This window comes from Sturnus vulgaris, chromosome 8, assembly GCF_052056855.1.
Source record: "Sturnus vulgaris isolate bStuVul1 chromosome 8, bStuVul1.hap1, whole genome shotgun sequence".
In the NCBI taxonomy this organism is placed as follows: Eukaryota; Metazoa; Chordata; class Aves; order Passeriformes; family Sturnidae; genus Sturnus; species Sturnus vulgaris.
Window position 1 is genome coordinate 23,593,287 of NC_142250.1, and position 18,541 is coordinate 23,611,827.

The 18,541-nt window shown below is 39.1% G+C and overlaps 1 protein-coding gene across 2 annotated transcripts in view; it reads right to left on the reverse strand.

Annotated features, from left to right (window-relative positions):
• Positions 1-15,910, reverse strand: part of KNDC1 (kinase non-catalytic C-lobe domain containing 1) — a 59,636-nt gene extending 43,726 nt beyond the window's left edge. The window contains exons 1-3 of one of the 2 annotated variants that reach the window (XM_014885981.2): positions 15,753-15,910; positions 11,045-11,243; positions 7,688-7,746 (exon numbers count right to left, since the gene is read on the reverse strand). In XM_014885981.2, coding sequence (XP_014741467.2) covers positions 7,688-7,746; positions 11,045-11,243; positions 15,753-15,863 — 369 coding nt within the window. In that variant the 5' untranslated portion in view covers positions 15,864-15,910. Of the gene's footprint in view, positions 1-6,049; positions 6,178-7,687; positions 7,747-11,044; positions 11,244-15,752 lie in introns of those variants that run through there. The other variant, XM_088169178.1, reaches the window with a different exon arrangement.
• Positions 15,911-18,541: the final 2,631 nt, after the last annotated feature.

The following is an 18,541-nucleotide window of genomic DNA, read 5'->3' on the forward strand; positions in this document are numbered from 1 at the left end:
ATATTACAGGAATGTAAACATTTGGTGGGAGAGGGTTGGGGGCTGATTTCAGATTGGTTATGATTTCAGTTTGGTTGTTTCACAGGGGAATGTTTTCTGCAGAAGTATACCTTGCTCCTTCTCTACTCAAGCAAAGAAGCAGTATTACAATTGAGAGAAAGGAGAAATTTGCTTGGGGTTTTTGGTTGTTTTGTGGGGCTTTTTTAGCTTTTTGTTTGGGGGTTTGTTTGTTTGTTTTATTTTTAAACTTGGTGAAAGGATTGAAAATCTCAAGAATCTTAGAGTATGTACATCCAAAGAGATTAATTCAAAATGTGTTGCAAGCTTATCTAAGAAAACTTAAGTCACACTCAATCCATTTCCCAGGAGACACTACCCTCAGCCTCAAAAGCATGTTTGCAATTATTCTTCTGCGATTTCCTCAAATGCTGTAACTAAGGACATTGACATGTGAGTGACAACCATTTTGTCACAATTCTGAAGGCTCTGTTGATTAAATCTCAACAACCTAATCCTCTACAACCATCTAATTCACAGTGGAAACTGAACTAGTCTTGAAATTTTATCTGGAGATTAGGAAGCTATCTACCATCTACTTCTAAGTCAACTGTTTCCTGAACAATAAACACCGTTTCAGAAACAGTGGTATTTATGAATGTTCTCACACACTGGGGAAATGGCTCTATTTTCAGTTCGTGCAAATGGTAAAAATTAATTGCCATTATTCCAGGGAGTATAAATTATCCAGATCCAGAGTAGCAATTATCAGGGATCTATTGGTGACCTGAATATCCATGTAAAACTGACATAAAATAAATGAAAGAGGAATCTTTTGATACAAAGTAATGATAAAGAATAATTCCATGTTGCCTTTAAAGGTTCGGGCTTACATTTCAACAACGTTAACCATTCTAAGGAGTAAATGGTGGAAATAAGTGGAAAGGACCAGAGAAAATTAAGTTCTGCAAATAAGATGATGGATCCATCAAAGAAATTAGTTTGAATGGGCAGCACCAGAAAATGACAGATAATATGAGGACTAAAGAAGACAATTTCATCCATATCTGAGAAAGAAGAGGCTAGAGACAAACAATTGATCCTAAACATTTGTTCATCTTTAGCATTAAGAAGCCCAGAGATTTATGACACTGTGCATGTGTAACATATTTTTTTGCCCATGATGGAGACTATCCACAAATTTATCCAACACAGCCCTTCAGGCTTCAAAAAAAGTAAATTCCAACTACAAGAACCAATTGTTTCAAGACAGAACACAAAGTCCTCTCTTCACTCCCAATCTTTTCCTCACAAAGTAGAAATTATTAAATAAGATACTTTTAAAAATTCTTTTGTACATCATGGCATAATCTTCAGAAATCTTAGGGGAAAAATTATGTATCTTAACTTTAATAATGTTTTCTTATAAGAATCTTGTAGCCAAATAAGGAAGAAGCCTACAATTCTATTTGTTTTCATTGACCAGGTTACCTGTACAGTAATTTTTCTTCTGAAGGCATTTTTCTGCCTAAGAGACAGACTACTTCCAATAAAAATAAGTCATTCTGAAAAGTTGTTTCAGATTTAGAGGCAAAACTGTAGAAATACACGCAATATGCAACACAACATTTGCTAGCAAAGACCAAGACAAAAATTTTGCAACCCCAAGTTCAGGACTAAGCAGCAAGCTGTAGGTTTTTGAGATACCCAAATTATTAACTTTAAGACAGCCTAAACATTAATAAAAAAACCCCAAACAACAAAAAGCAAACAAAAGACTGATGTATAAAACAAAATCCCAATGGGCTCATTCTTCATATTGTTAACTTTGTGTAAAGCAACTAAAGGGTATTTGCTCAGTCCTAAGTTCCTGAAAGGAGCCTCAATTGGGAGGGTGATGTAAAAGCAAGAACAGGAAGATTCCATTTTCTCTTCTATAGCACAGTAGAGGCAGAGGTAACCAAATGAAAGTAATTTATTTTTGTCACTGAAGGAAAAGGCAGCTTTAAATAATGCTCAGAAGATGGAATAGTTTAGACTACAGGAGGAGATAAGTTACCATTTGCTGATGACAAGCCTTGCTGCTGTTAGATAGAATTAGTCTCAAGGGGAGACTACATGAAACTAAAGGAAACAGAACTGAAGAAAAAAGGCACTAGGTGTTTCAAAAGACTTGCTTCCCACGTCAGATAAACACAAAATCAAAAACCCCTCTAGGAGAGCATATAAAAGTTTTCTTTTTTCATCCTGCACTGAGAGCTAAAGAAAGAATAGAACAATGGAGATAATCTCACAGTATTCAAAGCTATTGCTTTAAAAGACTAGCAAAGTCACAAAGACAAGACTTCCTTCATGCTGTCTGCTGTTTGGATTTGAGAGAAAGATGAAGGCTTTCATATTTAGAGAAGGACCAACAGCTGAGACATGAGCACTAGGTTAGTAATGATCAGCTATTGAGAAATAGTTTCATGCTGCAGTATCTGCCCAGTTTTCTTCAGCAGGCCCGACATAGATATAGATATATACACACACTCACATACCCTGAACCTTTCTTTATCTATTCTGCAGAACACTGTTACATTTGCCACTTCAACCCATGCATTTATATGTACACAAAGTATTTGTATGTTGCATTTATCATTCCAACTGCCTTGTCACATTTCATAGGAATAAGCTATATGAATCTTAATAATTTAGTATTCAAAAAACAATAACATTTTATTTTGTATCTTTTCTATTTGTAGCAGTTCTACCACTTCATGTACATTTGTTTATTTTTAAGGTTGATGAAACACTTGGACTTTTTTATGTAATATAAATCAACCACAGCCCACTGAAAAGTGCAAGTTGACAGTCATGACATTCCAACAAAGACAGTGACAGCATTCAGCCTTTTCCAGTTATGATTCTCTCACAGGTAAGAGATCAGCACACCCCACTCCTGTCCTGATAGATAAAAGCAAGAACAAGTTCTAGACGAGAAAAAGAGGCTTCCCCTTCTCTAACCCATATTTCCTCCTTCTCTTCAAGGTAATATTTTATTCTGTATCACATTTTCAGTTTTTTATTTCTGAAGGTTTTAATCCTACAACACAGTGAGACTTCTGAACTACTGCATCTTGTCACCTCTAAATAAGTCATTAACAGAAGTATTATCCAATCTCTTTTAGATAAGAAAAAATAGACAAGAGTGAAAATTCACTGATTTCTATTACAAAGGTTCACCAGAACAAGCAAAACTGAATAGCCACATTATTAAAAGATTATAAATGCAAGCTCACACATGGTGGACATTGGTCCTTCATCTCACTGAAAGCTCATATCTTAGAAATGTGGTGTTTCACATCAATGAACCTCTGTGTGAGGCTCAATGGCAGTTCTGTGATGCAGACAAATAGCTATTTGAAACTGGTTTGAGACAGCCAATGTTTTTAACCTGAGGCAATCTTGTATTGTAGTGATAGAAGTAAGGCTATTAATGAACTCAACAATATTTAACTATTCATGTTGAGCATCTCATTGGTCAAATTTCACAAGTCTAACACTGTACTGCTCAGGGCAAGAAAATGAAATAGAAACCATTTTCATCAGGAAAAAGGCTAAAGTTCTTCCTATTTAGAAGGCAAAATCAGGGCAAATTTTAAAAGAAGCCTCAAATACGCATTTTTACATCTCAGTCTCTTCCTATCTTTGAAGAACAGAAAAATTCACATTCTTTGCTGTTCTCTACAGTATGAGGAGTAGAAAATTATAAAATTAGATGCTAGTCTTTATGGTCCAGATGTCTCTAACTGAATTCTAGCTCAAGATTCAGTTAGAACAAAGATGTAGACAATATTTGCAACAGCAAATTCAGGCACAACTTCCACCTTAGAGGAAAAGCAGAAACTGAGATCTTTCCATCAATGCAGGCAAGTGACAGCTTCAGTCATCTGAAAACTTACACAGCTACATGTTACATCAGCACAGTTACATCACATGCCTGCATCTGCATTAAGAAAAGAAGTGCAAATGATTATAAGTGTACTGTACAGAAATTAACCTTTTCCTGGCAGTTACAGTATGGATCATAACTCTAAAGTGTAACTCCTATTCTCTCTCTCTCTCTCTTTTCAGAGCCAATTCTTAACAGTACATTTACTAGAGCACAATGGTAATGGAAGTCTGTAAGGAGACAGCACACTTAGAGGAAAAAAATTAACCTGAACAGATAGGCAGGAGATTCTCTGTTTTAGTTCAGAGCTGTCCTAGAGCCCAGCAGTACCTGACTGGCTGCCTTTCTGCCCTTGTACTGCAACCTGGAAAACACCTGGAAGAAGAGAACATACCAGAACTGGCCTACTCAATTCCACTCCAACCACTTAGCAACACAGTGACTCCAAGGTCTCTTCAGATGCTCAGAAACTGCAGCTCTTCCTGCAGGTCCACAGGACGGAACTGTGGCAGCACTAAAGTCACCATGGAAAGTTCAGCTGCACTTCACTGTCCGTACCACAAGCTCCTTTCACAGCTAATTTCTTCTTAACCATGTTTCTCTAAAAATTCTATATTACCCCTGATACTGAAACTGAAGGGCTAGTTTTCACCTTCCAACTCTCAACAGTAATGGAAGCTGGTGCTATTATTCCTACTTTACAAATGGAGAGCAGGTCAGGAAAGAAGGCACAAGTCTAAAACCAATCCCATGAAATCAATTACTTTTCAGTCTTGTGCATTATCATTTGGACAAAGCTTTAGATCTCTTACTATTTGAAATTCTAACTAGAAACTGACATCTTTAATAGTGTTGTTTCAGACACCAGGACAGAACGCATTTCAATTTGTTTCCTGTGTCTATTACCCTTGTGTGATGTGAGTGCCAGCTAAGTTTAGCAACTAATTAGGCTGGAGTCACAATACTGCTAGAGGTCTGGATCAGTAATTCACCAAGCAGGAAACAAAACATCTCTTGTTAAAATAATTGTAGCTTTAATTAAAGGATTTTTTAAAAAAGAGTTTAAAGACGAAGAAGTCATCCAGTAGCCATACAAACCTCATTGTGTGCAACCATTTTAGAAGCCACAAAATAGGTTGCACTCAAATCAAGCAAAACCTCTGGCTGACATAACTTCTTTAAATCAGCTGAGCTTTGACACTGGAGTAACAACTGTCAAAGATCATCCTGAACATAATTAGTAGTTCCCAACTTTATATTGAAATCAGACAGTTTCAATACAAACATTACTTGCCATTGTTCTAAACAAAGCAGCCCAGGCAAAGCAGCTGCGAAAATACTCCAACAAAGAAGAACCAAGTCAGGTCACCACCAAGGAAGGAGAAAACAGTAACACAAGAGACTTGACACCCCTGTAAAGAGAGCAGCTTATTGTAATCAAAGAACTTCATAATACTGAGAGAGCACAACAGGCCAGGAGGTGTATATAAAGCACTACTATTCTGCTATTGCAGTAGCAAAAGGTTACAACAGGGGTAGGGGGATAGACAAGTCTCAATACTTTTGCAGAAGAGAAGAAGTATTAACACCAAGAAGGAAATGGCCAACTTGGAAAGATTACAATATTATAAAACCCTTGAAACAAGTACATAAGCATTAACCCACCGCATATCTTGGAAACTGCAAAAGTAAAAACAAGCAGAGATCAGCATGGAATCCTTGACAGAAGTTGATCTAGTACTAAACCGCTTAAAAATTCAACCAAACTCTACACATGCTAAGAGGTAAAGCTTTGAAAGTTCCACAAATAGTCTGACCAATAGATGTCTGACCAAATGTAGACAAATCCCAGAATAAAACAATACATTTCGGCCTTAGTTCAAGGGAAAGCCCTTGCCTTTCAGTCTTGTGTATTGCTCTAGGGTGGTCAGTGAAAAACAGCTGAGGCAACAGCACTGCTCTCCCTGCTTTGGAAGGCTTCCCAACTTGCTAGATAATGAAATAGCAGCAACCTACAGAAATCAGTGCACTCAGCCCTTACCCCACTTCACAAGAGACAAGACAGAGCACATTGACTTCCTTCCATACAAATGTGTACCTTCATGTATCTTCACTGACCTTTGCAAAAGGAGTAAAAGGGTCAATGTTCAGAGCCACTCCTGACTCAAACAGCTTTCACTGTCTGTTTAATTGATTGTGGTGTGCTTGATATTGAGATTCAGTGGGGCTTAACAGGCTTGTACATGCTGCTGAAAGAGAAGAGTTAAACAACAAATCTGTACACAGACGTGTTTTATCCAAAAAGAATACAATGGCCTTGTCTACCAGATGGAACAAAAATTTCAGGTCACTTAGTATTACCACAGTCTTCCCAAATTCCTGTTTCAACTTGTTCCATCTCCTTGGTCTTTGAACCTCTGTCAGTGTATCTATTTACTTTATGCAGACAAGTTCAGCAACTTCTAGACAAGGAAAAAGGGTTGGGGGAAATGAGTTGGCCAAAGGAGCAAATAATTCCACAAAACATGTAAGTCTTTCTCTGTCAGGTCTTGGAAACTTGTTAAGGGATGAAGAACATATTTATGTACAATCTTAAGTCCAGCTTCAGAAGCACAACAAATAGAAAGAAACAAAAACCAGTCAGCTTTGGGTCTCCTTTTCCTCAACGACATGTGAATATAAAGGTTTCTACAGTTGCCAAGTTTGCAGGCAATGCAGGTCACCTCCTAACAATTCTTGTCCACAAAGAAAGACTCCCCATAAACCATCATGGGGATGAGGAGGAGGGTGAGCATAAAATCACTAGAGCTCTGCTGGCCTATGTAGATACATTAATGAAACATAGCAACAGTAGATATTTTGCCTCTTTAACCTCCAAAGACTGCACTATTTTATATTTTATTCTACCACCCTTCCTGCCTTATCGTTCTCATATAACGTGGTACTTCACACTTCCGAGGTTCACTTCTCCTCCTCCTCCTTCCCACCTCTCCCCATGAAGGAACACAGAGAACTATATACATGAGACTATGAAGGCTGGAACTATGAAAAGCAAAAGATATTTGTATTGAACTATAAAGAACCAGATTTTTTAAAATATACTTTGAATTAGAGGTGTTGCTAATTAAAGCATTTGAATTATCTAATAATACATGTCAGAAAAAACAGTGTATTAAGAAAAAGGATATTAAGCAAGCAAGTGCTCCTGTAGCATGCAATGAGATGGTTGACTTGGGAGGCTAATGAATTAGTATAAACAATTTAAATCTAATTTAATTTAACAATGTAGAGCATTTGTGCATTGCAAAGCAACAGATAGCAATCTGTTTCTTCATTAAATCAAAGATAAAATTGCTGATTACCCTTCCCTGAATTATTTTATTGAAGAGGATAGCAAACAAATTTTATATTTAGTCATAAAAGTTCATGGCTAGTCCCCAAACAAGCCAATGTAACTAGTGAAGGGTACCAGTGAACATAATATAGGCCAGCTGTGGTTTAGCACAACACATTATTCAGCCAAAATAGATTCTCACATTTTAACAGTTAGTGAACAAATGTTTATACCAAAAATTATTATGGCATTTTAAGTTTACTTTTCATTTTCACAAGACATGTCTAAACAGCACCATTTACTATTCACAATCTTCAGAAGTTCTAAAATTATATACTGAGAATGCTGAGCATTTGGTAGTGCCAGAGGTACTAAAACTATTAACCTCCCCCTCTATTTTACAGATAAATTGATGAACTTGCCTCAAAAGTGTTACCGGTGATGTCAAATTCTGGTGGAACAAAGGCACCTTCTGGATCATCTTTGAAAACAAAAGAAAACATGTCAGATTAGAAATTATTAGTCTTGTTTAAAAAAAAACACAAAGCAACTTGATGATACAAATGTAATGATATACTCCTATCTGATACAAAAGAAACTTTGTATAGCAGTATTTTGGTTCACTCCAATCCAATGTACAAAGAGCTTGTTACCCATGTTTCTAGTGATAAAGTGCTGTTTCCAAACTTTCTTCAAGAAGGTATCATAACTTCTCTACTAAGAAACAAAACAGATTAAACATCCACAAATAAATAAATTGAACATATCTAACCACTTCTTGCCTTCAGGTATTTATGTTTGGACCAGTTATTGTCTAAGCTGGTGTGGCTCAGCTGTGGCTTAAAGGTTTGATTTGATTAATTGGACACTTCCATTCACTATTTTCCACTACAGACCTGGGTGATAAGGGCTCAAGCAGCAAAGCCAGCCTGAACAGCTAATTGCCTCTTCATTTATAGGCCAGCTTAGAACTCTTGACCTTTCTGCTTAGTTTGCTTTACTTATAATAAAAGAGTAGAGGAAATAAATTCCCCACACATGTGCTGCTGAGCAGAGAACTGAGCTACTGCAGCAGCCAGTTCTGAGTGAGAAGGTAGAAAGAAGAAAAGGACATCTTACAGCAGACTGATGGTGTTTCTGCATCCAAGCAGGTACACAGCATCACACTGCACTTCAGTCATGAACCCAGAAAAAAAACATCAAGGAATTAAACAAGAGCACCACTAAAAATCCTACTCTCCACGTAAGTATTCAACTCACCTAATCTATCCTTCTGGGAAGTCAGGATGATTGAAATGATTTACACACAAAAGAGTGTGTTTCCCTTCTCAACAAGAAGAAAAAAAATAGTAGATTCAGAGGCACAGCATAAGCAGCATAACTTTAGCTTTAATAGAACTTGTGTGCCTGTACTTTGGAAGTGCCTGTATCACTTTAGATGATGCTAAGTTATAACAACTTATGCAAAGCTGTTATTAAACCCAATTATATGGCAGAGACTACTAGAGAGGACTTTTTTTACAGATTCACACGTTGCAGCTACATGGCATGGCTGACTAGCCAGGTGACAGTAACTGACTTACAGCTCCTTAGGACATTCCCAAATTTACTTTCCCACTGAAAAAGAGGGTTATGCAACTAATTTTGCATTCCTTACCCACCACCATATTTTTTCCTGATTTTGGGGGTGGGCAGAGGAGGCAGAAGGGGAAGGGAACTAATGAACAGATGTTTTGTTCTCCCCTCTCCCCCACCTCTAGCCTATTCCTTATCTCCTCACTACCTTTTCCCTTTCTTTCCATAGAACACTTTAAAGGCTGTACAAGTAGTTAACTTATCACTGGTACAGCTCACTGTATTCTTTTAATATAATGTTTACAATGGGAATTTGTATGATCTGAAGAGACAAGAAGGTATCAGACCCCTTGGCAGAATAGCCTATTGAACGTTTGTCACTTCAGCACCACAGAACCTGCAGGAAGCAGAACTTGCTGCTAAAGCAGAGATGACAGGCTGTTCATTTTCTCTCACTGGAAAGCAAATCCACAGGTTATAATTTTCTTCTAGAAGAATAAATCCATAGGCAGCAACTGCAGGGAAGTAAAAAGGACAACCTCCTCAAGTGTCTACCTAACAAACTCTATTTTAGCCAAACAGTAACAAAATCTGAGAAAAAGACCCAAAGAGACAGTGGAATGTGAGAGTAGTAGAACATAGGCAGCCTAAATTTTTTGCATTCCTATGGAAAACATACCTTTCTTTAAAGAGAACTAATGAAAAGTGTTTTCTTTGGAGACTAACATGCCTTCAGGGAACTAAATCTTTACACATTTGCTTTGCACAGGAATTTGTTATCCCACATTTTAAGTACTTGAATACAGCATTCCTGGATCAATTGTTTGCCAGCTATTCAATTAGACTAAAACATTTAAAAAGAAATTGATTTTTCTCTTTCCCAGCTACAAGCAAAGATCTTAGTTGAGGGGCATTTTTCATCCACTAGATTTATGTTCTTCAACAAGTCTTTCATATACCCTTGGCTTATAAAAAGTCAGCTTCCTTTTCTTTTTTTAATTTCAAGGTATGACAAGCTCCTTAAAATAAAGGAAATTTATTCCTTAATATGGAACTAAAAGTTGTCTCATGTCTATTTAAGGAATATAATAAAAAACAAATATCACAATTATGAAGATATATTTTATCTTTATTAATTATATTTTATGATGTTCCATTTATATGAAATACTATCTTTAATTCGAAAGAGGCAGCAAATCTTCATTTATTGCAATGTTACCTTATCTCATTTTTATTCTATTTTTTTTTCTAAATACTGTTATCTAGATTTTGCCTCAAAGAATAAACACGTATCCTGACAGAAATTTAAAAATCAATTAGGTTAAAGAAATCACATCAAAAACTTGACTAATGTGTATCTAGAACTAGAATGGTTCTCCTAGTTATGAGCCAACATAATTTTTAAAGTACCATAGAGCAAGAGCTGTTTGGGCTTTCTTTACTCTTCTTCTGTAAAATCAATAGGAGTCTTAAGACTCATCATCTTGAGATGCATCACATGAGAAAGGACCAGCAACCATAACATGTTTTTTTGTCTAACGTGAAACAAAGTTTAGTTTTTTTAAAGTCAAGCAACTCCCTGTTCATCTGCTACGATATCTGAACATCTTCCATGCTACTACATGCAGGTTTTTAATATACTAAAATTAATGTCTCAGTCAGTCCCAATACTTGGCAAGTTTGAAAATCATTACTTAAAAAATTAATCGTTTTTAATTCAACAGAGAGCTTTTTTAAAAATGGCATTTATTTGAGAGAACTTTCCTTTATAATAGAAAATATGAAATAGAATTGCTCCATTTTTTATGGCCACAATCACCAAGATACACTGAATATCAGACTTCTCTAGAAATAGAACATGCCCATGAAATCAGAAGATCTGTAAGAGGTGAAGGATATGCTTTACAAAGGTAGAGACGTGCACACATAGGTACACAATCTGTGTGTTTTAAATGGACATAAAGAAGACTTATCACCTCAATAAGTCTTAAAATAGGAGGAATTTTCTATGCAAATTCAGAACAGCCTTTGTTCATCAAGTACAAAACTAAACATGTAGTTTCACATGTACGTATATACACCCTTTCCCAAAAAAGTTTTTTTTTATTTTAAGTCTTAAAAATAGAATGTGATGTTTTACTGCAGTTTCTCAGTATGAGTTTTCACAGTTCTAAAATAAACGACCTGGAAACACAAATACTCACCACTGAGCTGTTCCATGAAGCATACATTGCCATTGGTGTTAAAAGCCAAAGTGTCAGGAGTGATGCAGAGTGTCTGGAAGATTGCAGAATGGGCAATGCTCTTCAAAGAATGGCAACACTCCAGGCAAATTGCCCAAATATCTTGCTCAGTAAGACAGCTATCCCGCAGTGACAAAATATCAGCAAGGGACACATTCTCCTGCCAAGATATGAATTAATAAATTACCCTGGATTTCATGACACTACTTTCTGTATAATAGATTACATTTGACACAATTGGCTACAAGAAATGTTTCCAGCAAGTTCTCAGACTTTCTAGGACACTGATTAACACCCCACGAAACACCAAGTGCATGACTTTGCTCTTAACACAGAGATGTTTTAAGAAGCACAGTTAACCTGAACAAAGATATCACAGTATGCCAACATAAAAAAATACTATGGGAGATATGAAGTTACATCAACACTACATCAAAGGAAGCAGACCACTTGGAGGTAAAAGCAGAGAGACTAAATGACAACATTTTGTTTCATCCGTGCCTTTCAAGCTCTCCCAGATGTCTTTATATAAACTACTTTAAAATTCTCTTCACAGCACTTCTCCTCTACCATTTGTGATCTGGGAAAAAGTTCCTTTTAGATTAGCCTGTCTTAAGAATGATGTTGTTGTGAAGTTTAGTGGGGTAGACCATTTAATACTTGGACTTAAAATCAAACACTTTGGTTGTCCTAGGCCTCCCCATTACATCCAGAGCTTCTAGTGATCAAAACAGCTAATGGACTTAAGTTTCTAATTTGCTGTCCTAAACTGTAGTCAGCTTGCATTGACCTATTATCACAGTAAGGCTATGAGTCCCGTCCCAAACAAATGTGTTTCTAATGTGGCTTTCCTGGTCAAGATGTTCAGAAACTTTGCTTGGCTCAAAGCAACCAGCCTCTCTATGGATATTTTTGGAATACAAACCCAATACGTTACCCACAGCTACAGAAGTAAAATTTTTGCTAACTTAAAGGAATGAGGGAAACAAACCCAAACAAACCAAACATCAATTCCATCTATAAGGAAAAATAAGGTAGCAAAAATGGAAGGTAATCTACAGAGGTTACTTTGTATCAGACCTATAATTACTATTAATTACACAGTATTTTCTCATTTATATGTAAGTAATTAAGACTAAAGACTATGCTTCTCTGTGATATTAAATATACCCTGAACAGAAGATGTAGATACACATTGCTTAGCATAGAGAAAAAAGAAAGAATGTCATTATCAGCAAAAGAGCATGTGAAGTATCTTACAGTCAGAAAACTGCTGTGGTTTAAACTCTTAATCCCTTGCAGAACAGTTATAAATTTCTTTACCTACTCCAGCACTGGAGAACATCAATGATGTCTGGATTACCAGAAGGGGCTAACAGTTTATTAACATGTCTTTCAGAGAATTAAGCATTGCTTTAATAATATCCTTCAAATAAAAACCAAACCTCAGCCAAAAGTATATTATGCTTTTTAGTCTAAAGTATAATGCTTAATAAATAAATATGAGGTAGGAAATAAAGCACACTCACTGCTATTTGGCAAACTTAGCTTCTCTTTTCAATGCTCTTATTTTTAATAGGCACAGCCTAGACACAGATTGATTTCCTAATGGCAGCATTACTCCAGTGCCTTCTAGCACTAATCATGGATTCTGGTCTCATCAAATTCAGTCCTACAGAATAATGAACAGCAAAAGATCTCAGCACAAAATCTTGTTTTCTCTGTACTGTACTCAGTATAATTGTATAATGCTGCCATCAGAGTTTGAGGGTAGATAAGGAGGCTTTGCACATCTCCATAGGGAAGCTGTTCCAAGCATGAAGAGCAGCACAGAGGTTCCTCTATCTGCAAGCAAAAACACATGGCAGGAAGCTCTCCTACAAACATTAGACATTGAAACTGACCAAACTGAGAGGTGGGATGAGGATAGGGTTGGAAAGGACACTCACTGCTTATTCCATGGCCAGCACAAAGAGTTAAAAAAATAGAAGTTCTATGATCAAAACAATGAACAAGCAATTATTTTTAACTCTCCTAGAACTCTTCAGCTAGGTGACACAATAGTGTTTGCTACAACAGAGAAATAAAAGAATGCTTCGCTAATCGAGATGTAAAACTATGAGTGTCATCTGTGCATATGGACAAAAGAGGCTCAATTTAGAGTGTACATGAAAAAATTAAACCTGCAAACTTTAAGACAGCCTCAATACCACATTCCAGTCACAATAAGGTCTTGAGAGAACTTTTGAATTCAGCTTTGAGGCTGAACTCCACTGCATATAGTAATTATCAGCAATGATATCTACAGCACAAACCTACAAAACATCTTTGTCTTGCGGTTAAGCTTAGTTTACCTTTATCTTCCTTCCCAGGGATGAGAAAGTTATGTCACACAGAAAAAGAAAAAAAAAAAAAAGAGGAAAAAAGTCCTATGAATGTTCCATGGCTTCCATCAGCAATGGATGGCTAGATAAAAATAAAATTAATATAAAAAAGATAAAGCAAAATACCACCACCACCATATTGCAGACCTTTCTATTTCCAGTGCTACAGGGCAGTAAGTAACTTCACAGAAACCACGTATCTCCCAAATGACCACACTTCCTTGACCTCAGCTACTAAAGCTGCTACTGCAGCTAAGCAAGGCCTTTGTAGAGAATGAAGCATTGAAAACACTGAGACTTGCATTTGACTAGCTTGTATCCCCAAAGCAACACAGACCAAAAGTTACCACTGTGGAAAAAACATCCTTTTAACACTGTAAAACAGGAGGGTCTGGCAAGCTGAAGCTTCTGGTGAGCAACTGCTTCAGTACTTTGGACCACTGGAAGTTGTTTCATTCAAATGTGGTAAATATCAGACATGTTGATGCCTCTTTTTTGTCTCTTTCAGCAAAAGACACTCATGTCTGGTTTTAAGATAAAAGTGTCTGGTTTTAACAGTAAGAACTACAAAAAGTAAACTTGTCAGGCAGCCATGCTTAACTGCTCACTTTAGTTTTCAGCTTTCCCTTATAGTTCCTTCAGAAAGTACAAAACAGTTCAGTAGCATATAATTAAGCAGAGATAATTAAGAGAGTAGAAATAAAAGAATTAATTGTCCATTGTCCATTTCCTAAAAATTTTGAAATTGAATGTTAAGGAGTATGAAATGAAGAAAGTTCTGGTAAAGAGAGGAAATCAAAACCCAACCTCATCCTTAGCATTTTCTACTCTTCAGCTCAGGCAGATTCCTGCTTCACATAGTGGCAAAAAACCACCTGCATCAGACACCAGTATCATTCTTTATACTTAATACAATGATGAGAAGAGCAGACTCCACTAAATGACTAAGCAGATCAGAGTTCAGTACAACAGCACTCACAGCGTTCTGACACCTTTTTGCCATAACTCACACAAACTTCAAAACAATCTATTCCAGAATCACAGAAAATGTGACAAATGCCATCCATTACATTCATCACATCTGAAGAAAAACACTGGGTTGCCTTAGTAAGCTCTCCGAGTACTCTTCAAAGCAGCTTTTTTATTAACTTATCGAATCACCAGGTGATAGGTCATGCTCATTGTCCCAAAGAAAGTACTGAAACTCTTTATGTTTCTGTAACAACCAAATAGATGGGACTCGTAGGAACCCACAATTAAAGTATACATTGAGCAGATATGAAAAATGGGCCCCATTCTTTATTGTACAGAAAAGTTGACCTTTAGCCTTCTCCATTCTGAGAAAATACTCTAAGTATTTAAGCCACTGTGTAACAAATAAGGCCATTACCACCTTCCTCCTAGATTTTGCATGGGCCAGTCTGAGAGGGCCTACAGCACTGAACACTAGAGACGGTGGAAGAGCCAAAATGCCAAGACATTGGGTGACTTAGGAAAGCTGAAAGGGGCTTTGTGTTTTCAAACTTGCATTTAATTCCTGATTCAGCATGGACTCTTGACACAGCAAGTTAGAAAGTTTGCAAGATTTGGTTCGGAGAATGAGCAGCTCACATATGGTTCACCAAACCTTTACTTAAAAAAGGAAAAAAATCTCCAGATACTTTGCCCCAACATTCACAAGGGGGTAAGAAACACACTTCAAGTTAAAAGATATAAAGACGAGCAAGAGCAACAAAAAGCAAGGGCAAAACCTAAAATACAGCCAGACAAATGTGATGACAAGAACAGGTTATTTAGCATAACAACTGAAACAAACAGATTTAACAGTTTGATATTTTTGGTTTTTATTTCCCAGTGTCATAGGCCTTGTAACACAGGGCAGCAATATACAGCTGTACAAAAAAGTGGTTGGCAGCTTCGGGAAACTGCTCTGCCCGTGTAGATTTCCCTTGATCGGGCGCGACAAGGACACGTACTTGCCGACTGCAGCATTAACCCACGGCTACGACAGCAGTGACGAGACACCCCGCACTCGAGGACCATGACTTTGCTGTTGTGTGGAGAAGGCGCACGGGAATGGGCTAAGCCCAAGTTGGTGGGGCTGGGACCGCGCGGCAGGAGGCAGCGAGGAGCCGGCGGAGCACACACGGGAAGCGAGCGGTGCAGTGGCCGCGGCCTGGCGGCTCCCGGGGCCGGGTGCGCTCCGGCCCCGCCGCGCCCCCGAGGCCGCTCCCTACAGGTGAGCGCAAGGGCGGCGGCTCCATCCCCGCACCTGCCTCACTCACCTCATCCTCCAGCAGCGTCGGCAGAGGCTCAAAGTCGTAGCAGCTCACCTCCTCCTCCTCCTCGTCCTCCTCCTCATAAAACACGTCCTCTGCAGCGCCAAGAGTCTCCATCCCGCCCGGCGAGGGAGCAGAGGCTTCACCTCCGCAGCCTCCCTGTGCGCTCGGAGCACGGCCCTCGGCCCCCGCCGCGGCTCATCCTCACACCGCCCGCGGGCTGCCCCCGGCGGCGACCCCCGCGGCGCCGCCCGCCCGCCCGCTTTAACCCCCTCCCCTGCCGGGCCCGGCCCGGGGCGCCCCCGCCCCTCCGCTCAGGCCCGGGCCCGGGGCAGCGCTGCCATGGCAACGGCCGCCGCCGCCTCGCCCGCGCGGCCTCACTGCGGCGGCTCCCGCCCTCCTGCGGCGCCGCCCGCCCCCGCCGCGCCCCGGGCGGCCCCGGCAGTCACGGGGGGACGGCCGCGCACCGCGCCCTGTGCCCCGTGGACCCCGCTCCCCGCCGTGGGGTGGCGGTGGCCCGGCCCAGCGCCCTGAGGAGCCGACACCAGCCCTCCTTCCCCGCCGCTCCTCTGTGTGAGCTGCAGCCCCGCGGGGCCCCTGTCAGCTGCGCTCTGCGGCGCGGAGGGAGGGCTGGTGTCGGGCGAGAGGGTGCCCGGTGCCCGAGGTGGGACCGGCGCTGTGCCCGGGCGCTGCTGCCGCCGCCGATGGTCCCCGCCCTGCCTGCCCGAGCCCTCGGGCTCGCCTTACCGCCAGCGGCTCTCCACACCGCCGGATTTACTGCATAAACCAGTGTTTAGAATTGAGACAGGTGGCCAAATATTTGCGCGCTCACGGCCTAACTCTTGACGCAGTTCGAACCATAACAACCACAAACAAACCCAAGGCACTGTCACCAGTTTTACATTCATTAGCCTCGGCCCGTTCTTGCTATCCACAGGTTCAGGGTGCCTCAAGTAACTCCATTATGACTCTCCTTTGCAATCAAAGGTTCACGACCAAGGATTCCTTCAAAACCACCACCTGCATAAGCTGGTTTTTAATTCAAGCAAGCCCCATAGGAAAGCTCAGATTGTTTTGAGTAAACAGGCTGTAGCCTGGGAATGGGAATCGGCATTCGGTAATGGACAAGTAACCCCTGAGCAGGCATCTCCTGATTTAACTTTCAGCCACATCACAATCTTTTATCTCCATTGTAAAAACGTGGTGGATGGAGAGAATATACTCTTTTGTCCTGTAATTACATTTTAGGGCTACTGGAAAATAATGGTGCCAATTTCATTATTCTGTTTTCCTCTCTATATATAATTCTATGTCAAAATGAAGTATGTTAATTAATCTGTGCATAGTACATCAAGCAAAGCAAGAGTTTGGTTATTATTTTGCATGTACTGTTCTATGAAAAAGATTAATACTCTATTAAAATATATATTAACAAGCACTGTGAAGCAAACAAAGGTACGTTGATTAACTACCCTATAAAAGTCATCCTGCAGTTGTAACATTTCTCCCAATTAAATGTTATTTGGATACGTTCCACAGTCACGGCATACTACTGAGAAAAAAGCCAAATTCAGACAGATTGCAGTCTTTCAGATATATGCTGTCTTCTTACTAACATTTTTGAACTAAATTGATATGAACAATATATATACTTACAATCTGGTGACTCAGGCTTTTGTGAACAAGTGTTGAAGTATGGGAAACAGTGAGTGCCTGGTACTTCTGAAATAAAGGCCAACACAAATCCAAGAACAGTCATTATAAAATGTTTCTTAAACTGTATTTTACCAGCATTTTTGGCAAAATATTTTCCTCAGGCAGCACAATCTACTCAAGAAGAGCCCAAGAATTCTGGACTCAAGTGCATTATAAAAAAAAAAAAAAAAGAAATCAGGAAAAGTTTCTCTGGTGCCTAAATCAGGCCTAATATCTACATTGACCCATCAATATATCTTAAACGGCACTCCATTGCAATCACCACTTGGGCATTCACAAATATTTCTGAAAGAAGATTGTTTAAGGTAAACCTATGGAAGCTGCACAGAAATTCACATGCTACTTTTGAAAGGATCAATATTTTTTGTTGACTAAGAAATCCCCTTTCTAATAATTGAATGACAGCACTTTCCTGTGAGGTTAGCAGCCTTGGGTTCAGACACCTACCCTGCATTATTTGGGCCTGCATTATTTGCATTATCAAAAATACTGATATTGATATTATTTATAATATTTATATTTATATTTATTTATTATTATTTACCTAGGCTTAGGTAGATTTTGTCAGAGTAAGTGCCTGACTGTCTCCAAGTGATTCAGGATGCTTTAGACCTATCTTGTGGTTGCTCTGGTTAACTTACTCTACTGAAGAGCTGCTTATATTAAGTGGAATATGTACTAAATGGAAAACAAAATGAAACAAACACAGCATTGCTCTGTAAACAAAAACTTGTCGTGGACTTAGACTTATTACAAATGCCCTGACGGGCAGGATACAACAGTCCCTGGAACTGACATGGTTTGGTATATTTTTTCCAGAAAAATTGCTATGCTAAGCCTTTGCTCTCATCAATAATATTGTTGTTTTGCTTTCCTCGCAGCTGAGGCAACTCTCAGAAAAAGCATTGCAACTTGTTTGATACATTCACACGGCAATTCTCAGGCTAGAATATTCATCCTTATTAATTTCTGCGATTAGTTATTACCCACAGGAATTGTTGGAGGACATGCAACACTACACAGTTCAGCATCATAAAAAACCCCACATGTAGATGAAACTGTCAGTTTGTCTGCAGTCA